The following is a 25,569-nucleotide window of genomic DNA, read 5'->3' as shown; positions in this document are numbered from 1 at the left end:
ACGTTAAAACTCTTAGCTTTTTATTTATTAGTTATTATTATTTCTTAAGCATTTCCCTTTGCATATCCAAATAAAAGTTGGTGAATACATTCTCTCCACCTGTCTGTAGCCAGGAAGTGTTGCAATTCCGTGTCGTTTGAAGCAGTGCAACATCCAGAATGACCCGCAAGCTGGCTTTTCCTTCGGTTCCGGGACAGTGCAGATTTGCCAGCACGCGGTGTCAGGCCGGGACCGAGGAAGCCGCACTTGTCTTTCAGGAGCCCCCTCTGTCCTCGGACAGACAGGCTCCCCTTGTAGAATGTGGGGGGCGCTTCCTAGCAGACAGGAAGCGTTTGCCTGGTGATGGCCCTGGCGATGGGCAAGGGCCCAGTGGGCCTGCGGGAGACCCCGGCTTTAGCCTGCGGGTACGGTCCAGACGCGACCGCTGGAACGCGGGCCTGAGCTGGAGGATGAGGTCATGCGGCCCAGTGACGGTTGCTCAGGGAGACAGTGCTGGAGTGCAGCAGGTGTCCCGGATGGGCGAGGCGGCCTGTTGCCCTCGCCATCCCGGTGGGTGGGAGGAAGTGACTACAGTCGTAAAGAGCTGTGGCACTTGGGGCCAGTGGTTCTGCCGCGAGAGGGGGCCCACGCACCTGCCTCACAATGGACGCACTGTATTGGTGGCTCAAGTGGGAGCTGAGAACTTGGGGTCGAAGGGTTGCATCCCTCTGGGGGGCCACACAGCCTCCGCCATCAGGTGGGGGGGGTTGGCAGGGACCACAGGTGTCCCCACAGCAGGACTGCGGGGTGGGGCAGCCCACCCATGGGGTCACAGCACACTTGCCCCACTCTGGGGCCCGGGGGGATTCAGAGGAGTTAACGGGGGTCCTCAGCAGAAGACAGGAGAAGGCAGGACTCACCGTCCCAGTGGGTGGCTCTGGGTTTGCGAGAGAAGGGCCCCCCCCGTTCCCGCACCCTGCTGAGGGGGCTCCCGGGGACAGCTGATGGCGTCATCAGGCTCTGTTGCTTATATTTGGTTCTCATTTTGGAGGAACCCACTTCCTGAAATGTTGACATTTCTGCTTTGAAGGCATTTTTTTAAGGAGAAAAAGAAAAATCTCCCCTAGATAATCACTTAACTTATTGTTCCAGCTGTACCTAATAAGGAAAGAGAGAGCATTTTCGAATTCTGAGCAGTCTGGTTTGTGTTGGCTTTCCTCATTGTCCGCATTCTGTGGTGCACCATCCTTCAAAGCAAGTCCAGCAGTGACGAAGTTGGGAGAATCTAGCAAATAGACGGTCATTTCGCAGAAGCAGAGTAAGGCAGGGCTGAATTAACAGTGCGCCAAGGGCAAGACGCTGACATTGACCCCGTCAGCTAGAGGAGGCCTCCTCCTGCGGTGGGAGCCAGGACTTCACGGGTGAGCGCCTTTGCTCACGTGACTGACGTTCACAGAGGTGTTGGGTGCAGGCGTGGCCAAGGGCACGGTTAGAAATGTTTGCTGCTCCCACTCTCTGGACCGGGGCTCACACTTACACGCACAGCACCAGCACACACGCCTCCCACTCAGACCACGGCGTGTCATATATGCACGTCATTTGTCACACCAGAGATGTGCACAGCACATGCCCATGTCATGCAGAGCCACACGTGCCGTGTAGAGTGACGTGCATAGCGTGCCCGCAGACATCACACAAACCACATACCGTAACACAGGTCCGTCCCACACGGCACCCAGGGACGTGTCAGAGGTATGTATGTGTCACATGCATGTATCACACGGACAGATCACGCATGACACACACTTTGTATGCATGTACACATGACAAATAACTCACATACACACATCAGCTGTGTACATATCAGACAGAATACCCAGAGTTCATGCTTGAGTCACCCGTTCTACAGCAGGAGGATGAGGTTGCCTAAAAGGACATTTTCGGGGGCTGCTGTGAGCGCGAGGGCGAGCTGTGGGAGCTCTCCGCCTCCTGGATCTGTGGGCTTGATGGACAACTGGAAGGCCCTTCTGGTCTGAACAACCCTTCCCCTGCTTCTGCGGAGTGTCTATTCACAGAGAGGAGCTCATCATATCACCCTTCCCATGTCTCACCCTGTCCTGCTTTGCCCTCCATCCCCAAAATGGGTTTCCCGGGGCTTGAGGAGCCCTGTTTTCCACCTGTATTCAGAACCTATGGAGAGTGAGGCAAAGACAGCAGGTGGATGGAGACCAGGATATCCCCTTTGCTACCATTACAGCTGCTGGGAGATATGGCTTGGATCTGGGCCACAGGGACGTGACACCGTTGCCCTGAATCACCCCACCTCCTCCTGCTCCCAGCACTGGGGTGTGAGGGTCCATAGGCTCCGCTAGCTGAGAACAGAGGGGATGAGGGAGGGCCCCACTGAGAGGAGCAGAAGCTTGGCTCATGGGGTCCAGATCCTTCTCCCAGCCTCTCCAATCAGGTAATTGGTAGGAGCAACAAGCTGATGTTAGTGGGAGGTTCTCAGGGAAGAATGCAGGGCTTCTGGAAGCTGATGCCCTGCCTTTGTTGTAAAAGCCATTAGTGCCCTATTTGGTGAGACATGAGGTCATGTGGAGGAGGGGGCGATGGGGCGCTTTATCCAGGTGTGGCCACCCACCCTCTGACCTGCAAGTCTTGCCCTGAACACATAAGAGTGAAATCCATACAACTCCGTTTTATACATCACTACCACCTGCTCTGTGTGAATAGTGTGCTATGTAAGAGTACACACTAAAAAGACAGTGCCCCACGCTGGGGGTGAGAATAGAAATGGAATGTTTCCTTGGAGCCATTTCACAATATGTATCAAGAACTTAAAAATAGTCATGGCTTTTGACTCCGTGTGTTTCACTAATCGACCTAAGGAAAAGATGAAGCATGGAGTCAAAGCTTTATATGTCACGGTGATCACTATTGCAGTATGCCAATGCAAGGAATATTAATAAAGTAAGTGTCAAATAGTCTGAATAGTATGAATAAAACTAAATTATTGCGCAGTCATAGAAGTGAATGTTATCCAAGCATTCAGAATCCTGTTGGCACAGAATGTTTATGACCTGAAAAAAATCTGATCTAATATAAAATTAAAAAAAAAAAAGTAAAACACTGCATTCAGAATGAATTCAGTCCTATTGGAACAAGATGGAGGTCTTGGCCAAACAAAGTTTGGCAATAGTTTGGAGAATGCAGAGGGACATGGAGTGGGGATGAGGCCATATGGACAACAAGGCGTTCTTCTGGGGCAGGACTATTATAGGTTCTTTTTAGTTTTTCTTTGGATTTTTCAGTTTTCCCCCCAAATTTTTGTGGACCTGACTTTTTATCGTCGAAAGAGTAGTGATTTATATGGTTTGAGAGTCTACCATATTCCTATATAAACGGAAGTTAGTAGGGACTATCACTCACCCAGGCTCAGTGAGTACAGTTTTGGTGTGAGAACAGCCTGGATCAGTCACCTATTACTGAAACAATGCTGTGTAACAACCACAAAATCCCAGTGACACATAGTAGTAAACTGTGGGCTGTCTGGTTGGCTCTGTTCCATGGATCTTTCATCTTTTTGGGACCAGTGGGCTAGCCAGAGCATGTTCTTTCTCATGAAGCACAGGAGAGCCACCCAAAAACATGCCAGGCCTTCTAAGTCTAGGCTGGATCTGGCACTCATTTACCCCCGCCCATTGCATTAACCACAGCAAATCACATGGCTGAGCCCCAAGAGAAGGGAGGGACTGCAGAGTCATCCATCAAAGGGCATGGATCCAAGAAGGGGCTTGAATCCCTGAAGGCAATAGCTGTTTCTTTTAAGCAAATAAAAATGTGAGTTTGGAAACAAATGAAATTGACTTCCCGCAGAGTCATCTCTTGCTGGTGCTAATGTGCATTCCATGATTGTTGTGTTCCCGAGTTAGCAACACTCGCCTGAGTGGCTCTTTCTGTCTTTTTAGATCCTGGCTAATGTGATCATTTTCATCTGTGGGAACCTGGCGGGAGCCTACCACAAGCATCTCATGGAGCTTGCCCTGCAGCAGACCTATCAGGACACGTGCAACTGTATCAAGTCTCGGATCAAACTGGAATTTGAAAAGCGTCAGCAGGTAAAATACATTTTTCTGTTAATACCGAGTATGCAGTTCGTTCATCATGGGCATTGGGAAGGATCTGGAGCCTCCGCTTGCCCTTGCTCGGGGATGGCATCAGCAGACCTAGACCCAGTGACCCTAGGATCCCCCACATGCTGGCACCACACCACCTGCCATCAACACGTGGCTGGGGACATTCCAGTAAGAGTAATAGCTAATAATAATAATAACACTTTGCTGAGACTCTCACTTTTGGTGACAGCACAGTGCTCTGTTACAGTGCTTACCCTAGCTAACATCTGAGCCTCCTCCCTCTGTGCCTCCTAGTGCTTCCCACAACGCCTGTTGTCCACATGGCAGCAAGTAACCAGAATTGTCCCTGAGGGAGGTGATAGGAGCTGGGGTGGAGGGTCCAGCAGGGAGCTCATTGTCGTGACGGGGACTGTCCTGTGGTGATCAGTGTGCGTGGAAATGCACATGGGTTATGACAAGCATTGGAAAAGTGAGAGGAAGAGGAGTAGGACGTGTGGCAAGCAAAGCCACGGTGTCATCAAGGATGGTGGAGAGCAGGGGAAACAGCTATGCTTTGGAGGGGAAACCATAAATGCACAAGGGGCCCTGTCTTTAACGTGCTGGACTTCAGGCGATGGCGGGACAGCTCATGACTGGCTTCGTTATTCCTGGGTTTGTGTATCGTCACCAGGAACCCAGCTCCCTTCTAGAAAGGTGACCCTTTCTAGAGGCCCCTCTGTGAATACCCCACCCCCCCCGTCTGAGACCATTTGTCATGGGGCCCATGCTGTACACTCAGCATTTGGCACATAGAAGATGCTTCGTGATTATTTGTTAAGTTGTGCTGCGTTCGTCCATTCTACGAAATTTCACCAAAGCGTATCAGGGTGGTGGCAGTGAAAAAGCATCCTTTCAACTTTGATGCTAGACTTTTATTCGTGTATAGACTGAAGAAGGGTGATCGAATTCCTTTTTGAAAACAGGGATTTCGGGCGCCTGGGTGGCTCAGTTGGTTGAGCGACTGCCTTCGGCCCAGGTCATGATCCTGGAGTCCTGGGATCGAGTCCCGCATCGGGCTCCCTGCTCGGCGGGGAGTCTGCTTCTCCCTCTGACCCTCCTCCCTCTCATGCTCTCTGTCTCTCACTCTCTCTCTCTCAAATAAATAAATAAAATCTTAAAAAAAAAAAAAAAAGAAAACAGGGATTTCAGTTCATTCACTCAACAAAGATTGAGCGCCTGTCAGGCGTGATTCCAGACACCGGGAGCGTGGCTGTGAGCTTCGCATTCTCACCGGTATTATTACCAAGTCTCATAGTTAATGTTTACAAAGCATCTTGTGGGGACACCTGGGGGGCTCAGTCAGTTGAGCATCCGACTCTTGGTTTCAGCTCAGGTCATGATCTCAGTGTCGTGAGATCGAGCCCCGCATCGGACTCTGTGCTCAACACAGAGTCTGCTTAAGACTCTCTCTCTCCCGGGGTGCCTGGGTGGCTCAGTCGTTAAGCGTCTGCCTTGCTCAGGTCATGATCCCAGGGTCCTGGGATCGAGCCCCGCATCGGGCTCCCCGCTCGGCGGGAAGCCTGCTTCTCCCTCTCTCACTCCCCCTGCCTGTGCTCCTCTCTCACTGTGTCTCTCTCTGTCAAATAAATAAATAAAATCTTAAAAAAAAAAAGACTCTCTCTCTCCCTCTGCCCCTCCCTCCCCTGCACTCTCTCTCTCTCTCTCTCTCTCAAATAAATAAATCTTTAAAAAGGAAGCATTTTCTGTTACAGCATGTATAGCAAAGGCATTTAGGGACGAATGTTTAGTTCTTTGATTTCTATGCATCTCAAACTCTGGATTCAACCTAAAGAAGTATAGACAGTTGTTAACTTGGAACCCATTATCCAGTATGTTTTCATTTACCTATGTTCAGTAGTATTTTAAATCTGGGTTCTACAAAATTCCACAGTTTCAACAAGCAGTCCTTAGGGTTCATGACTGTTTTCTCTGTAGAGTCCCGATGTTTTAGGATAGATGGTTTCCTTTTTCAAAAAACAGCAGGAACTCTATCAGGATGTCCTGACAAACACATTTAACTTTCTGTTCCATCACCTCCAAAATCTACTTCAAAATCGCACCAAGGCTGAGGGAACTGACATTCCAAGTAGACAGATTATATAACCTAATATTTATAGTACCAGCTCTGACAAAAGCAGTAAGTCAGGCTACCGACCTCATCTGCAGTACATACTTCTCTGAAGAGTCCTTGAGCAACCAGAACCCGGGGTCAGCCTTTCACAGTGGCTTCCAAGTTGTCCGATGCCACACAGTGACCTTAGTGGCCCGGGAGTTAGAGCGGTGGCGTGTGCTAGAGAATTTGCTAGAGAATTTGTGCTAGAGAATTTGTGGGGCCATTGTGAGAGTGTTATAAGGCATTATAAAGGCATTTACTAGCTTTTTACAAAGAAACCTTTTAAAAAATTAGTAAAGAAAAGAGGGACACTTTGAAAGAAGAAGACCTTGTAGTAAAGATGTTTAATAAAATATAATCTGATACCACAAATGTGTTTTGCTGTTGAAGTTGGGAACCCGCTTCCAGGGCCTGGTGCCCAGAACATGGTACTTTTCTTGTTAGGGCTTCGGAAAATGTGTTTCTAGAGTTAGAATGAATGCTCGTTCTCTCTTCAGACTGGCTTGTAATTAAGTGGGAACAAAAACTCTCTTAGTTAATAACATCAGTCAGACACGATCTGATAGATGTAAGGAAATATATACAAATTAGCCAGTGGCAATCTGTGTGTCCTTCACACACAGGGTTAGCCCCTGAGACAGCTGGTCCTGGTACAGCTGCAGACCAAATGGAGTCCACGGGATCCACATGTCACTTCCTGCCCAGCTTCTGTCACAAACCGTCTTTGCTTCATCCATAGTCACTATGGCAAAGAGCAATGTCCTTCAAACTGCTTCATTCAAGGACCAGGGTGCGTGCTGAGCAAAAGAATTTGCTTCAGCATCTATAAGGATAAAATAAGTGCCATCTATTTTAGTATTCTACACCGGCAGCTGCCTCAGAGGGAGCTGATGCTCCCAGAGGCTGCGCAGCCACCATCTTGGCTGAGCAGCCGCCATCTTAGTCGTTCCTGAGCCTGTTTCACAGCGTCGCCCAGCGTTGACCTTACTCCTTGGAGAGGAAAGCCAATGTCAGGTGAGCCCAGCAAGCCCCACGCCGACAACCCCACTGGGGTCTGTAGCAGCTGATGCTGTTGGGAGGTGTCTAGGAATTCTGAAACCTTTTCAACCTCGCTCCGCTCTTTGCTTTCTTTTCTTCAGATATTGTGGTAGTTTCCCTAGATGCAAATGAGATGAATTTTTAGAGACTAAAAACCATGTTTGAATAAAGTGCCTATTTGTGCTGTAAGATCTGGGGAGATGAGAGAATGAAAAATGTTTGCAGAGATTTGCTCAGAGTTATATTCTTGCCGTGAAAGTGCTCTCACATAGAAACACTAAAAGCTATGATTTTTTTTTTACCAGGTGGGAGAGGTCATGCATTAGCATCAGGGCCACCGTTGGGGCTAGAAGGTATTTTCTCGGGGAGTTTTGACTTTTGTCTTAAGTCTCAATCCTGCAAGAAACGCCACAGCCATTTCTTGAGCACTGTGTCCGTGAAATAGAGGGTTCTTTATCAAAGCTGAGAAAACAGCAAGTGTTTTTCCCCAGAGTCTGTAATAGACTCTCCGGAATTGATGGGAGCTGGATTCAGAGCAAAACAAGAACTTTCTCTCCTAACCGCATGGGCAGTGGAAATAAATTTTGCCTCTGTAGTCATAAAAACTGGATTTGCTTTTTTAATGGAAAGAAAATAAACCCTCTTCCATGTATATGTTGTCTTTGTTTTAAAGTAATGTGATTCAGAGAGTTTTTACATGGCCTCCCTTCATCTGGAACCATGCTGTAGATTGGATAAGACAAAATTTGCATTCCAGTAGAAAGCACCGGTCAAGCCAGGCACAGACAGGCCCTGGTGAACTGGGATCTGTACCCCGGAGGGGGGACGGGATGGGTTAGGGAGCCAGTAGGCTTCCTGGCTGTCCTTGGGGACTAGTTGTTTTTCCTCTGTGCAAACTTCAGTGGAATAAGTAACTGGTCCTTTTGTGTTCATGGCTGGGTACATAATGAACGCACCCATGCTTATCCTAGTATGATAGCAGGTCATATTAGGGCATTGCAGATCGTGTTACGTAAGTCATTGAAGATGCCAGGAAAAGTGTTGTTGAAGTGGTTTTAGATTTGGGCTGCTAGATTTGGTCCGTTTTCATGAGGGAAAGGAGAAAAGAAGGAACTATTTTTGTTGTTGTTGTTGTTTTGAGTCTTTGTAATGTACGAGGTAGTCTCTTTAGTCCTTTACATATATTGTATCCATTTCCTGTTGCTGCTGTAACAAATTACCACACATGTAGTGGCTTAAAATAGAACAGATTTATTCTCATCATTAGAAGTTAGAAGTCCAAAATCAGGCTCATGAGCTAAAGTCAAAGTATTGGCAGAGCTGGCTCCTTTGAGAGGCTTTGAGGGAGAATCTGTTTCCTTGCCTTTTCAAGTTTCTGGAGCCTGCCTGAATTCCATGACTCCTAGTCCCTCCGTCCATTTTCAAATTCAGCAGCATAGAATCTTCTAGTCTCCCTCTCGTCTCCTAGCCTCCCCTCCCCCCCCCCCCCCCTCCCCTCTCCTCTCCCTCTCTCTCTCTCTCTCTCACCCCTCTGATTGTTGTGCTTTCTTCTCTCCATTTGCCTCTAGCCTGACTGCTTCCCTCCATAAGGATAATCCAAGGTAATCTCCCCATCTCGGGGTCCTTAATTTAATCACATCTGCCAAGTTCTTGGTTTGCCACGTAAGGTGACATAATCACGGGATCTAGGGACTAGGATGGAGTCCTCTTTTCAAGGCCATTGTCTTTTTTTATTTCTGGATCAACTCGATGACCTAAGTCCTTTATCCTATTTCAACCAGATAAAGGAACTGTCCAAATTACCTACACACGATCACTTAGCTAGTAAGTGTGGCTTTTTCTGCCTTTAAGTAAGTGGCTGTTTTGCCTTTCATGTTGGTTCTGTGGCAGATTTGTTGGAGTGATCTCTGAGCATAGGCTAGCTAGAGATTTTCCCAGGTATGAAGGACTTTTTTCTTTAATTAACTATGTTGTTTATCATTACTGGTTAAAGAAGAAAGCATAAGGCGATACCAGATGTGTATCTGATTTGATCATTAGGTAATGCGCTGCCACAGATAAGCGATGTGTCATCCATGAGGGTGTCCGGAAGTTCTCTGGAAGGTCACTCATGCGAGGGGCACAGTGTGGAATCTGTCTCTGGCTTTATCTCCACACTATGGTGGAGGGGCCGAGAAGAGGGTGCGCTCTGGAGGCAGACCGCCTGAGTTGATGTAAGGTTATGTTCTCTTTTAGTGTGACGTTGGTCAAATTTCTTAACCTCTGAGTTTCTCTGATGGAGATTGTACTTAATCCCTTGCCCAGTTTAAGAGACAGTTTGCCCGCCTCCAAAATGGCGTCCTGTTAAGACAGTGCTCAGTCGCCGGTCTTGCCTTTGAACTCTGATAGCTCAGCGGCAGTCGCATTAAGCAACAGATACCAGCTGCCACCTTGACCGAGCCATGGAGCTCGAGGTGGCAGGAGGGAGGGTTGAAGGCAGCCGTGCCATCCCCAGAGTTCCCTCCTCAGCAGACTTCAGTCTTCCTTGAGGCGAACAGATGGAACAGAAAAATGTTTTGCTTTGTCTGCTGGCATAGTTGGTGGATAATCGCCCCAGATACTCTTTCTATCAGCGTCATCTCCCCAAGTTCAGAAGTTTACTTGTCGCCCACAGAAGGGACGGGGTGAGGCAGTCCTGGCTGCTCATATTACAGGACTCATTGTTTCCCCCAGCTTCCTTCCCCTCAACAGGAGCTGATAGGCAGAGTCCACGCAGAGGCATCTCAACAGCATGTGCTTCTTGAGGAAACCAAATTGGGCATAAAGAGCTCAACAAGAGTTCCAGCGAGTGAGACTTCCTCAGTGCCATTCCTGAAGAACTCAAGCAGCAAATGTTATTATAAATGTTACCCAAGACCTTTGGGTATGGGGGTGCATCCAGTCGAGGTAGCAGAATGTGAGACTCTGACAACATCACACCCTATGTGCAGTTTGTTTCAGATATGCAGGCTCTGCTCAGGCTCTTGCGCCATCAAAGATTATTAACTACGCTTTTGTCCCAGCCAGCGAAATACATTTTTTTGTGTGCCCACTTTTTTTCTATTTTATTAAATAGTCACTTGTATAGTTTTTATTTGGTATCCCTTCCCTGATGAAGTCATACCTTATATTGTTCTTAGCCACCACTTTCTTTCATTGTATTAAGTGATAGATGACATCATTGTCTCTCTTGATGGAGAAGTCACAGCTCACATAGAGGTTTATCACCACCTTATTCTCAGCACTCATTTGTGAAAGATTGAATCACACTTACCTTCTGCTTGAAAGTTGAAAAAATGAAGAGTCATGGTTTCATGAAAGAGCTATCCTCAAAGTGTTTGCCATTTGAGTCCATCAGATTGAAGTTCAAGAATTACTTTCATGGTTTGCACCATTTTGTCTCATACTGATGACTTAAATTCTCAGGACGCTCAGGTGTTATTGAGAAATTCCAGGGCAAGGTATTTCAGGATGCTGCATTTCACCATGATCCTTTTACCAGGTTCCTTTAGATGAAAAATTAAAATCAATTCCAGAAAAAATATATTAATAAGCCTGAAGTATTTTCGGATAGGTCCTTTAGTTAAAATGCTGGAAATCAGTACATATTTTGTAAGATTGCAATGAGGGCCATATTGTGAATGTGTATTTTGGCTCCTCTAGAGAGAAAACAACAATTATAGATCCAAGACCAAGGGGAAAAGGAGGGATTCATGGGAATCACTGTCAAATGCCCATGCCTAATGAAGAGCAGCAACGCAGGAGATTAGTAATAGGAGCTCACGAAAATAGCATTAACGACTATTTGTTCATTCTTTACCAAGTTAGACATTCTGCTCTGAAGGGAAAAAAATAAAATAGGATTACAACAATTAATCAAGCAGAGATTCTTTTAATGAAGTAAATATATGCAAATGTCTATTTATATAATGACAGTAGAAAAGCTAAATGGTGAAATAAAACTCTGCAGAAGTTTCTTCTATGTGAGAAACTTGAGCAAATTCCCATTTAATATTTATGGTAAGCAACTCACCTGTCTTGTTCGAGAAACACCTGGGAAGCAGTTCTGTTCCTCCAGGTTATCCCAAGCTAATCTATGCTGATAATATAAAAGAAGCACAGAAAACAGAAGTTGCACCCTAAGGAGAGCATCTGGTTTTGATATTTTGGGCCTCTGGGAATTTTTAGTGTTTCATGGAGACCGCCTACTTTTTATACCCTGTGATGCAATATTTTGATGCTGGCAAGATTATATAATAGGCAAAGGATAATCTAGTGGAAAGACTCAAGAAAGCTCTACATCATTTGATATGAGAAAAATAAGCCCAATAGAAAGGAATTCCAAAATCAGTCCTTCTGCTTGCGTTATCCATTCTTCTGGTATTTATCACATATAGGAGAAAATGTGTGTTTACTCCAAAATCAAAGGCAAAGTGTCAAGTCTTCTATGATATTTTTCTTCTTGCAGACGAAACCACAGATGGGCCATTTAACTATTAATAGGGAAAAAGGCATTTTATACTTATCAACATGGGACTGATTTGAAATGTTAAAGTTACTGAACCTGTTTAATAATTTATTACCATGAGCACAGTCATGGATGAAAACACTTCACATGGCTTTAGCATTGTGCTTACTGAATTGAGGTACCCACTGATGTTTATACCAAATTAAAAATTAGGACTTACAAATTTTAGAATTTTGTTAATTTCGTATGTGTTTTCAAAAGCGTTATTCTTCGGATTATTTATTATTATTATTATTTTTTAGGTTATCTGAGTGTCCTCAAAGGTTTAGGAAATTTCGTTCTAGGGCTTTTCTGAAAGAATCCTTTAATCTGTTTATATATTAGGGACCATTTAATATATGTAACCTGCTGGACGTGAAAATTCCTTCCAGAGACCTATATTTTCCATAAAAGTGAAGATATGTACAGGAATGAAACAGGAGGAGCATTTGAGATAATGATGTGCACATAAAGCTGTGCATAAACTGTTAAGTTAAAATGTGGCTTTTACATATATACTTCCATTAAATACAGAATTATGGAGACTGGGAGGCACTACTTCTCCTATCTGTCAAAACTTCTACTTCACAATTTTATCTTTGATTGTATGTTATGTGCCAAGGGATTAGCCCCAGGGAATAGAATAATACCTAAGGCTTAAGGTCCCTGTTTTCTTTGGGCTTAAATTCCAATGACAGGAGACAAACTATAACTTACTAAATGCATAAGTTTGATTAGAAGATACAACGAGTTCATGTGACAAAGCATAATGGGGAAGGTAGAGGGGTGCATTAGTGAGGCCATCAGGGAGGTTTCTCTGGGGAGGTGACATTTGAGCTGAAATGGGTATTACAGGAGGATTAGCCCTTTGTTGACGCGATGAAAGTGCTCTAACAGAGGGGGCAGCCCTGCAGAGGGCTTGACTTAGGAAACAGGTTGTCCCATTTGAGGAACATAAAGGTCAGTGGGAGAGTTAGGTAAAAGAAGAGAGTTGGAGAGGGAGACAGGAGCCTGAGTACACACTGGGCCTTGCAAGGCGTGTTGAGGACTTGGGATTTTATTATATACTGAATGGGAAGGCACTGAAGGGTTTAAGTGAGGTAGGGAGATGAATTGGTAACATTCTCAAAGGATCTCTCTGATTCCTGGTGGAGAATGGAGTGGAGGAGGAAGGAACGTTAGCAGAGGGGCAAGCTTTGACAGTAGTCCAGACTAGAGATAAGAGTAGCTTGGACAGATGCAGGGCATATTTTGAAATTAAATGGGTAGGAATTGCTGTTGAGTTAGATGTTGGATGAGAGAAAGATAAAATAATCAAGAAAGATTCATAAGCTTTGAACTTGAGCAACTGGGTAATGGCTGGTGTGTCACTTATAAGATGTCAAAGTCTTTGGGAACAATATTCATTGGAGGTAGGGGTGGAGTAGAAATCAAGAGTTGAGTTTTGAACAGCTAATTTTGAAATACCTGTGATATGTCCAAAGAGAGATGCCAAGCTGTAGTTGTAAATAAGATCTGCATCAAAAAATGCAAATTTAGAAGTCATCAACATATAATTGGGATTTAAAGGACTAAATGAGATTCTCCTCTAGGGAGAGAATCTGATTAGAAAATATGAAAATGGCTCAGGGCCAAGCCCCAAAATTCATCAACGTTAGAGAAAGGACAGAAGGAGTGGAGTCAGCCAAAGTCACTGAGAAAGATCACCTGTATAGGAGAAAAGCTAGAGAAGCCAAGAGAGAAAGTTTAGGGGGACAGTGGTCAACTTAGTCAAGTGCTGAAAGAGTCACAGTGGAAGCAGTGTCAAAGAGGTGACCACCAGTCTTGGCAACAAGGCAGTCACCAGTGGCCTGGGCAGAGGGGTTGAAATGACAGAGCTCAGGTGAGGAGAAAACAGTAGGTGAGGAAGGGCACGCAGTGACTATCGACAGCTCTTTTGACATATGCAGCTATAAAGAGGAGCCAGAAAATGCCGAGCAGTTTATTTGGTCAAGGTTTTCCTCACCCAAGATGGGTTGTATTACATATCTTACTATGGCATCTCTGCCAATACATTATACACTGACTGTTGTTTCTACTGTATTATATTACATAGTTTTCCCAATGTGTCTTGCTTTTATTCTGACTCATTGATTCCCAGGAAGGGAAGGGCAGAAGGATAGATTGATTTTTCCAGAAAGGTAACTGTGTTCCTGGATTACAGTTACTAATCACAGCACTAGTCCATTGTGTATATGAACTCCTATCTGGTAACCGCTACGAGAACGGCTTTAACTCTAATGGAAATAATGAAAAAGAGTTATTTAATAGGCAAATAGGCAAATAATAACAATATGGAAACTGTGAAAGGGAACAAAAAGGCTGAGAGGACTGTAGGTAAAATAAACAGAATGGGTTAAGACAAAAACTCAAGCCTCAATGTGGGTTAACTATGTTTTAGAAACACTTTCAAGTAAAACCATAAGATTAAATGTTAGAGGAAAAAGAATTTATCCTCTTAGGGGAAAAAAAAAAAAGAACAATTGCTTATCAATGAATGTGCCATTATCACCTTATTGCTGGGAGGCTCGCTGCCCAGGGCTTGAACATTTCAGTGTTGGGTAGTTTTCCTACAAGTGTAATCCTCACTGTAAGAATGGAAAAAGCAAGGCTCGGCATTTCACCTGAAGATAAACACCAGTCAGCCACCCGTGGACTAGTCGAGAATTGAAAAGCAGAAATAGGGAGCAATGGGAGTCAGCTCTGACCACCTTCTTAGGTCAAAACTCTGAAGGCCGCAGCAGGTGCGCTGAGAGGTTCTTCCTGCTGTTCCCTGATCCCCACACATCGCGACTGGCCCGAAAACAAAGAGTCCAGGGAATAACGTTTTGGCCGCAAAATGGAATTTTCTTGATGTTTTCTTTCTTCTTTCTTTTTTTCCCCGTCCTGTTTTAGGCACCTTTCTGGCTGTGTGTGTGCCCGATGCTCTAAGATCTCTAAGATATTAAGACTTTGGTTTTCTAAACAAGCCTTACAGAATCAAAACATGTGTATTTATTCATTGACTGTGGAGTGAGCTCAGACCGATCTGATGACCTTGGCTGGCCGCGCCAGGCATCTCAGCCCTGAAGGACATGACCATCCCTTGGACAAGGCTTAGTTACTGATGTGGACCTTCTCGCTCCAGGACAGGATCCAATGATTGGAGGACCGAACACAAAGCACACACTTAGCACGAAGGGGGGGTGCATATGTGAGGGGGCCTTGCAGGTGCCTGAGCCCTGAGCTTCTCCCAGTGACCCTGCCTGTGCTTGGGTCCCTGGGGGTCAGAATGTAGCAGCCATCCGGGCAGCTGCCTGCAAGTTTATTGTCAGACTAAGTGACTCTGGGGCTCATTTCCCAGGGACATCATCATCATCATCCCTCTAAGAGGCCTACTTGGGGCCATTCCTGCCATCATGAAACTACACTGTGAATCCTTTGTTGACAAGGTCTGTCTATTATTTTATTATTTTTCTTTATATTCTTAGAACCTAGTACAGTCGCCTGCATGGAGTAGGCAAGAACACGCACTCTTAAACACAGCTGAAAAGAAAACACATCAATATAGTGTTCTCACTCTCTCCATTCGGCGTTCATACTGCAATTATTAATTATATATGTACTTAGAAATAATTAGTTTAACTGTGTTACTGTTAATGGTCCCAAAGCCATGTCCTCTGACACTTTGGATGCCTTTTGATTAACTCTGGACTCCGGACTATTCTTACACTGTCTTGATTCACCCTTCATGATTCTCCCTCTCTATCTCTTCTGAATTCTTTGTGGGTTAGGTGTAATCTTTGAGCACTGTGTGCCCTGTGACTGCTTTGAATGAACCCTGACACTGTCAGATGCATCTTTCATTATGAGGCTCATTTATATCATGTCAGCATTCATGTTAAATCTTAAAAAAAAATTTATAAAGATAAACAGCAAAAATGTGCCATTCGCTGTTCTCCCAGGCCCATATTCCTGTCCCCAAAAGTTTCTCATGTGTTTTTGGCTGATACATTTTTATGAACTTGGGTTACCTTAGCTTCATTGTCATGGAAGTGATCAATATAGCCTTCCAGGAAGGAGTGTACAGACAGAATTTTTGTGTATGTTACTAACAACCCAATTACTATGTCAAAGATAAAATATAAGCTTGAAATCACCCCAGCCTGTTAACTTGATCCAGATCTCCTGAAGAACATGCATTTAAACTAGACTTTGATGAAACACTTGGCTCATGGATACATTGTGGTGACAATTTATGGGAGAATGGATCTTTTTTTAAAGATTTTATTTATTTATTTGAGACAGAGAGAGAAAGAGAGAGCATGAGTGGGGAGAGGAGCAGAGGGGGAAGCAAACTCCCTGCTGAGCAGGGAGCCAGACATGGGGCTGGATCCCAGGACGCTGAGATCATGACCTGAACCGAAGGCAGACGCTTAACCAACTGAGCCACCCAGGCGCCCCAGGATAATGGATCTTTGAAACAGTGTTAGATTTTGACATCAATGAGTACAGCACTTAACATAATTACTATTTCAGACCTTTGCTGGTGAATTTTATTAACAAGTTTGGGGGAAAATATTTCAGGGGCCTATTTAAGAGTGAGTGTTCCACAGCGTGGGTCCGTACACCAAGACAAATGTCAACCACAGATTCTATGCTTTAAAAAGGGCAGATAGATCAAGAAGCACTCAAAACTCGGGCCATGAAGATGTGACACTCCCAAATGAGTGAGCTTTCTGAAAAGTTATAAGTGGGATTTTGAATGCTCTATTGAAAAACATAGGGAAATCCTTTCGTTGAAGAGCAATGTACTTCATCAGCTGATAGAAATGAGCATGAAATGTGACAGATTCCACAGGAGAGAGAAGTGACAAATCTCTCGAAGTTGCCGATGAATAATGGGGGGAAAAGTTAAAACTTGCCTTAAAGTAAGTTTGCTTTTGATATGCTTTCATGAAAAATGTTTCCATCATTTCCTATGTAAATCAGCATTTATAGCTACTGTCTTCTGCCTTTGGTGACATCATAATTTTATTTCATTGGGAAATGAGCAATGTGAGCATGAAGCCTAGAAAGGCCAAATCAAACATATTATGCAGAAAAAAGAGAGAGAGACCAAAATTATGGTATTTTGTGAGTATTTTCTCTAGAGAATGATGGCTTCAATCATTTCATCTCTTACTCTCTTTGCTGGTGAACTAGAGAATGATGGGCTGGATTGTTTTCTCAGTCTCATGAAAAATAATGGCTAAGCCAATGCTCCAGCCGAGAAAGGATTTGGAAAACTTGCTTTTCTGATGCTTCAGAGAAAGTTCTGCATTTGCTCCCTGTTCAGCCTTTCTTCCCAGGAGCACCCCTTGAGTAGAAGGAATGAGGAATTTGAAAATCGCCACCACCATGCATGTTTCCAATGTCACTTGTGTTCTGCAAAGCAGGACCCGGGTCTGATGCTCCCCGCACACCCCCTCTCCCAGGGAATTGCGCAGGCTTCTGGGAGACAGATGCTTGGGTGGGGGTTCAGCATTCTCAATTCCAAATGGCCTAAAGCAAGTGCCCAGAAAGTAGCGGACACTTTATATCAGAGCAGAAGGATAGCTGAGGCTCATTTGATATGGTTCAGGCTTCACTGAGAAATCTCTAAGAGTGATAATAAAAGCAAAGCCAGCATCTTCATCTTCAAAGTCCTTAAAAGAAAGAGCCTCCAAGCTGTAAAGGCTAGGGGGTACTTTTTCAGCCAACAGAGAGGAAATGGTGACAACAGAAAACATCAAAGGCTGTCCCAATGAGGGTCCAGTTTGTGTAAGAGCTTTGGGAAGGAAGATGGCTCTCTTGGGTTACCTAGTTACCAATGAACAGGTTCCTAATCACATACTCTACCTTCTTTCTAGTAATACCTTTATCCCCATCTGCTCTTAAGTCATGATTTAGAGACATTTCTTTATATGAGGAATTGATAAAGACATTTGAGTTATGAGCCTGAATCTTTGTTTATTCAACAAATACTCCAAATATCCATATGGACTCATCTCTGTGCTGCTGACATTTTAGTACTAAGGATGAGGAGAGAAACCCTAAAAGCTTCTAGAACGGAGGGGAAAAAAAAAACAAACACCTAGGTTAAGTGTGATGGGATAAGAGTTGGATTTTCATTTCTCATAAACAACACCAGATGTTAAAAACACAGCTCAAAGTCTTAAAAATACTTAAGAAAATATTGTGCACTTTGTACACCAAGTCAAATTGCCATTCATCAACGAGGTTGAAGTAAAGACTTGTGGGCATGCGTGCACTCAGAAAGTACAACCCCACACGTGTGCCATGACATGGCAATTTTAGGATTTCCTCTAGTAAAACACACGACAAAATGAATTCAAACAAAAGAGATAAAAAGGTGGGGAATAAGAGAAACTGCCTGAGCCAAGAAAATGGTAAAGCTTGAAAGATAACACTAAATAATTGTAGTTGCCTAACGTAAGAATAGAACTATTAATTAAAACAGCAGGAGGAACAAAACTCTAATATTTTAAAAATCAGATGATTTCAGCTTGAGAGTGTTTTGGATAATGGATACCTTATTGTATAGAATGATTACTTCTAGACAGCAACATAAAAAAAAAAAAGAAGGAAAGAAATGGTTTATCCCATTGCTTTCAGTCATTAGTGAGTATTTTAAATTTCAAACAACATTAAAGGAGAGAATTAGATATTCTCTGCGTCAAAGTGCATCATGTGTTGAAAAACTCTCTTTTAATGGTAATTCAAAATTCAGCATAAAGGAAAAAAGGCATCACTTTCATAAGGACAAGCCATCTTGAATTATGCAGTTCAATACACTGAGTCCTTCATATTTTCCTTCCACCCATGTATAATAAAATCTCAGTTTAAGGACCAGGTAAGGGGCACCTGGGTGGCTCAGTCAGTGAAGCGTCTGACTTCAGCTCAGATCATGATCCCAGGGTGCTGGGATCGAGTCCCGAGTAGGGCTCTGCGCTCAATGGGGAGTCTGCTTCTTCCTCTCCCTCTGCCCTCCCCTTCCCCGCTCATGCCTTCTCTCTCTCAAATAAATAAATGAAATCTTTAAAAAAAAGAAAAGAAGGACCAAATAAATAGTTCATATTACATTTAAGCTGTGAAAATCAGAACTCCCTGCAGCACATTATACCTCTCAGCACTATTGATATTTGCATTTATGCAACGTCTTTCATCTGAGAGAACCGAGTTCTTCATAAATATCATAAATATCACATTCCATAGAATTATTTCATACTATGGTGTTATTGTCCAGAATGCATAGGGCAGGCAGTTATTGAGGTTTTAGCAAAAGCTGATGCATATGGGCAATTTCATGAGGCTTCCTGAAGGCAAGACTCAAGAACAGGTTTCCTTTGGGAGTTACTTGCTCTTGGGGTCTTGCCTTCACCTCCAGCGTCCCAGAGTCCTTCTCCTGATGCCTTCAGTCTTCAGCTTTCCCCCTGGAAAAAGTAGCCGTAGGAAAGTTTGGTATATTCAGGAAAGGTCATCCCCTTCATTCTAACCCAAATTCCCTCCCTGAGCAAACCTTCCTGTCCTTTGCAATTCTGAATGTGCCTCTCAACTTCCAGCATACGCAGTTCTGCCTGATTATGTGACCAACCCTGGACAAGTATTTTTTGTTTTAATTGCTTGGTTGGTAGGTGGGTTGATTGGTTTTTAAATTTCTCAGTTCATTGGTTTCCCAGTGTATAAAATGTGAGTCGTGGTAGTATCTGCCCCATAGGGTTGTTGTGGGGACGGAGTGTGTATGTCAGAGATTTGGAGCGGCTTCTGCAAACAAGCACGCAGCGCACGTGGGCTCTTAGCCACGAGGCGGAAATTGTGTGGACAGTGAACCACACAGCCTCCTGGTCTGGAGTTGTGAATTGGTGGTTTTGCATAGAGATTCTCCTATTCTATGAACACTCAGAAATGCCCTAATTGTTATAAAAAGCCCCAACGTAAACTTTTGGAAATTTGCAGTGCTTTTAAAGATGCTTCTTAACACTTAAGAAAATAACAAATACAGGAAATTAAAGAGGGATGGAGAGTGAAGGCTGGAATTGGCCAGGGCTTTGCTAGACAACTGGCCTCCTTCCCTTCTCTTCGCTCCCCACCATTATTTGCAAAATTTGGGAAATATTTAAACATCTACAAAGAATCCTCTCCTAATTCCTGCAGGTCAGTCTGTTCTTGACTTTTGATGTTTCCTGAAGTTCTCTTTTTCTTTCTGCATCAAAATATTTCAGACTTGAAATTCATAGCAAAGGGACAAATAATCAGACCCTCTGCCTTCCTTCTCCTTCTTTTGAGGAGCCCAGGGGAAAGACACAATGCTGAGAGTGATTTCAGAGCTCTGGGCTACATCTTCCTCATGAGTAAAATGAGGGTTCTGGTCCTCAATAGATTTCCTGCCAGCCTAATGGTCCATGACTTTACATTTTTCTAATATTATTTTCAATCTCTCAGAAACCTTCAAAGAAAAGCTCTATGACTGGTTTTCTTTCTTTTTTTTACTGCTACTTAAATTCTGGCTATGATTTTGAGGTGTTTTCATGCAGCTTTCAATCCTTATCTGTTGACATTGGTTTCTGTCCTGTGTTCATTTCTGATGGCACTTCACGCCTATTCTGCCTAATTATTGTCGTGAATTGTAAATATTCATGCATAATCATTACAAGAAACTCTTCAGAGCAAAGCATCACATGAAGAGTTGTTTTTGCATGTACAAGGAAGAATACTATGATCATTTAGCCTAGAAATATATCCTATCATGAATATTATTGGTTGGTGAACCAAGAGCATCAGCATTCTTCATTCTAGTGGTTTCAGGTAATGAGCACTCACAAAGGCATGTCTCCTAGCAATAGAAAAAGGCAGCGTCTCCTAATAACTTAAAATCTTTGTCAAGTAAAATGTGGAGGGACAGAAAAATGAACTTACTGTGAGACCTGAAATATAGAGCAATATATAAAATAAACTAGTCTCAAGTCATAAAACTCAGAAGAATGTAACTATAGATAAATGAATTAAAACCATTTGTGTCACCTAATAGAACTTTGATGTGCAAAAAAATTAATATTTTAAATTTGTGAAGCGAACTATTGCTGCCATTCTAAGCACAAAGATTTCCTGTCAGGTTCTGGAAAACAGTGGAATTGGATAAAGGCTTTTCACTCATAGTTATGGCTTAAGCAAAATATGATGGCTCAGAAGATACACTACTCGAATTTACTGCACATAAAACTAGTCTAATAAATTTGAGTGATCTGTTCTAAACTCCCTCTCTGGTTAAGAAAATGCTTTTGTCCTTATGACCTTGGTGTCATGCACGTGGGATCCATTTAATTTTTGGAGATACCCACTCACTGAAGGAATTTCTTTGGCCTCTGATCAGACATCATGATAACTGTGAAATATGAAAAGCCTAAGTGACATTATTTTCCTGTTTTGCTCCTCATCTGGATAACAACTGAGTAAAACGTTCCTGAGCTACAAATATTTTCATGATGCGGAATGAAACATTTGATACAAAAATTATTTCCTTTGTTTACCTTCTGACGTCATATAGGCTAAAGCATGGGATTTTGAGTTCTGTGGACACTGTATTTCTTTCTGGATGCCTGGTCAGTGAAGAGCAGGTGCAGCTGGGGTCTCCCTGTGCTTCCCCAAGCATGGAAGATGTAGCACATTCTGAGAATCTGAAGGATCTGAATGTAGCTTTTACTAAGCTACAAACTTATACACATTTATAGACAGAGAGAGGAATGGAACTATACTCACTTTATTTCTGGGGAGGAGTAGGAGCTGAAATGTAACACGCAGTGTGTCAATGTGAGGAGGACTCTGCAGGAAGCCTTGCCTGTCCACACCTCTAAACACTTGTGTATACCCAGGGTGCGTTTCCATTCTGTTCTCTGTCACTCACTCCCGAGGATTCTCACCCTTTTTCATGGCTTTAAAACCCTCCGTACACTGAAGACTCTACAGCTCTGATCTCTTCCCTGAAATCCAGACTCAAAGTCCAACTACCAAATCCATGTTTTCATTGGAATGTGTACTCAGCCTCTCAAACATAACATGACCAAAACAGGACCTCTGATTTTCCCCAAACCCACATTTGTCCTGTTTCTCTCTCAGTAAATGACATAACATTTCACCCAGTTGTTCAAGCCAGAATCACAGGAGTTGTGCTGGACTCTGCCTTTTCTTTCTTCCTCACATCCATCAGCACCACCAGCAAATGTTACTGACTCTGCCTTCAAGGACACCCCACCTTCCCTTACCACCTACACTACCACCATCCTTCTCCCCGGACATCAGCATTACCTAAGTGTTGCTCGCTCATGCCCTGCCCACCCATGGTCTGTTTACCACACAGCATCCACATTAAGCCTTAAAAAAAAAAAAATGTGTAACAGATGGTATTACTCCTCATCTTAACCCCAGGGAATAGAATCTAAAGCTGTCACCCTGGTCTACGTGGCCCCCAAAGATCTGGCCCTGACTGAGTTTCCAGCTTTATATCCTACCACTTTACCCCCTCACATTAAGAACATGGGGTCCTTATACTTCTCCTCACACAGTTGGAGTACATTTTGCAAAATGTCTTTGACACTCATACTTCCTTTGCTCCCAGCCTTCCTTACTGCAGTGCTAACCCCGTGACCATGCTGTCTGACAAAACATGGCTGGAGTTCTTCATTCCCTGGCTCTGCACCAGTGTTTTACAGCACTTACCAATGCACTACATCACTTCTCCTTTTCCCCTTTACTTTTCTTTTTTTTTTCTCTCTCTTTTGCTTTTTGTCACAACAGAAATCATCAAACTTCTTCTGTAAGGACTAACCAGTAAATATCTTAGGCTCTGTGGACCAAGCGGCAAAATCAAGCCACCATTCTTATCAGAAGGCATATTGTTACACACACACACACACACACACACACACACACATACACAAACACACACTCGGTCACATACACTTTACATTTTGTAAAAACCATTCTCAATTTATGGGTCATCCCAAAATGGGTGGGAGATAGATGTGGCCTAGGGGCCATAGATTGATGATCCCTGGTCCTTATCATTCAATCGAAAATAAGTACCAATATAGGAAGGAATTTGAAAATTTGGCTTATCCCTATGTCCCTGGCACTTAGAAAACAAAGATTCAAAATAGCTACAATAAATAATGCTCAAAAAATTAAAGGAAAGAATGCTAAAACAAGTAAAGGAAGATGTGATGGCCATGTCTCATCAAAAAAAGAATAATATCATAAGAGCGATAGAAATTTCAAAAATAGCCAGTGGAAATTCTGGAATTAAAAGTACAATAACTGAAATTAAGTAGCCACTAAAGTGGATGAACAGTAGATTTGAGTTGTCAGAAGAAAGAATCTGTAAACTTGACCATAGATACCAGTGGATAACAAGCAAACTGCCGAACAGAGAGAAAAAGGATAGAGAAGGATGAACTCAGCTTCAGGGAAATGTAGAGTACTAGTAAGTGCACCAGCATAAGCCTGTTGGGAGTCCAGAAGACAGGGTGGAGAGAAAGAGCCGGAAGAAATTCAAAGAAACAATAAAGAGCATTTTCCAAATTCAATGAATCCAAGAATATAAAAGAATCCAGGTAGGATAAATACTAAAAGATCCACACCCAGACACATTGCAGTAAAAATGCTGAAAGCCAATCACAAAGAGAAAACGTTGGAAGCAGAAAGAGAAAAATGTCTCATCACTTATAGAGGAAGCCTAATAAGATTAACAGCTGACTTCTCATATGAAACAATGGAGGCCAAACAGCAGTGGGATTGCATGTTCAAAGTACTGAGATAATAAACAACTTTCAACTAAGAAACTTAGGTTAAGATAAAAATAACAAACTCTATAAATGTATACATGTTCTTTTCAAAGTTTCTTTAAAAGACATCCAATTGTATACATTAATAATTACTGAAGGCATTATTGAAGTTGTGGCATATATGGATGGAATATGTGAAGCACACTGTGAATGCAGTAATTATGTGCAGTCATTGTACACAACAGTAATAGCCCACAAAGGGGGAAGAATAAGTAAAAATTGAGAATGCTATCCCAAATTTCATACGGAAATGCAAGTGACACAGAACAGCCAAAACAATCCTGAGAAAGAAAAACAAATTCGAGGACTCATTCTTCCTGATTTCAAAACTTGCTACAAAAATATAGTAATCAAGAAAGTGTGTTGCTGGTCTAAGGATAGAAATATAGATCAATTTAATAGAATTGAAAGCCCACAAATAAACCATCACATTTATAATCAATTGGCTTTTGATGCAGGCGCCAAGATAATTCAATGAGTAAAGAATGCTGTCTTCAGTAAATTGTTCTGTGACAATTGGAAAATCCACATGCAAAAGAATATAGCTGGATCTCTACCTCATGCCATATAAAAAATTAACTCAGAATGGTTCAGCAATTTAAATGTAAGTGCTAAAACTATAGAAGTCTTATAAGAGAACGTGGCCATAAATTCTCGTGATTAAGCTGGGTTTCATAGGTATGATATTGAAAGAAAAACAGTAGAAAAAATAGGTAAACCAGACTTCACCAAAACTGAAATCTTTTGTGCTTCAAAAGACAGCATCAAGAAGGTTTGGGAATGACAGCTTATGGAATGGGAGAAAGTATTTTCAAACCATGTATCTGAGAAAGGACTGGTATCTAGAATATATAAAGAACTCTTATAGTGCAGTAATAAAAAAAAACCAAAAAAGTCAAGCTAAAAAGAGCCAAATGATCTCCATACACATTTCTCCAGAGAAGATCTACAGATGGCCAATATATACATAAAAAAGATGCTCATCATTAGCAGTCTGGGAAATGCAAATCAAAACCACAATGAGATATCACTTTACAGTCACTGGGATGATTATAACCATAAAGACGGAATATACACGTTGTTGAAAATGTGGATAAGTTGAAATCCTCATACACTGGTGAGGGGATCGTAAAATGAGGACACTGCTCTGGAAAACAATCTGGCAATTCCTCAAAAGATTAAACATAGAGTTACCATATGAACCAGCAATTCTATTTTTAGGTAGCTACCCAAAAGAAACGAAAACATATGTCCACACAAAAAAATTGTCCATAAATGTCCATGGCAGCACTATGCATTATTCATAATAGCTGAAAAGTGGTAACCACCCAAATTTCTAAACTCATTCTCCTAGGAACCTGCTCTCTGCTTATTTCATCCCACTGGCGGTGACACACTGCCTGGTGTCAGAGAAGTCAAACCTTGCCCGACCCCATGCAGGAGCTAGTCTTTATCTACATGTATGCCTTCTTGTTTACTGACAGCAGTGAAAAAATGTTAATATTCATCATCCCTGGGCACCTGGGTGGCTCAGTCGGTTAAGTGTCTGCCTTCTGCTCAGCTCATGATCCCAGGGTCCTGGGATCGAATCCCGTGTCAGGCTCCCTGCTCTGCCTCTCTCCTCTCTCTCTCTCTCTCTGCCTGTCTCTCATGAATCAATAAATAAAATCTTAAAAAAAAATACTCATCATCATCACCGTCATCAAAACACCTCCCTCAGAAGCCACTGTTCTCTTGCCTACCTCCCTGGGGTAGTAGGAAGCCATGCAATTGCCTTCTTTCCTCTCTACTTAAACAAAGGCAGTTTCTGCTTTTGGGGAGTGGTGTTTATGTGGCTGGGTC

At 43.1% G+C, this 25,569-nt stretch overlaps 1 protein-coding gene across 1 annotated transcript in view; it reads left to right on the top strand.

The window, feature by feature from the left end:
- Positions 1 to 25,569, top strand: part of ADCY2 (adenylate cyclase 2) — a 399,704-nt gene that overhangs the window by 212,347 nt on the left and 161,788 nt on the right. Inside the window, exon 4 of the mRNA XM_021702488.1 lies at positions 3,948 to 4,097. Coding sequence (XP_021558163.1) covers positions 3,948 to 4,097 — 150 coding nt within the window. The remainder of the gene's footprint in view (positions 1 to 3,947; positions 4,098 to 25,569) is intronic.

This window comes from Neomonachus schauinslandi, chromosome 7, assembly GCF_002201575.2.
Source record: "Neomonachus schauinslandi chromosome 7, ASM220157v2, whole genome shotgun sequence".
NCBI classification, from domain to species: domain Eukaryota; kingdom Metazoa; phylum Chordata; class Mammalia; order Carnivora; family Phocidae; genus Neomonachus; species Neomonachus schauinslandi.
The sequence above is the reverse complement of the archived record's forward strand: the minus strand, read 5'-3'. Positions and strand labels throughout refer to the sequence as shown.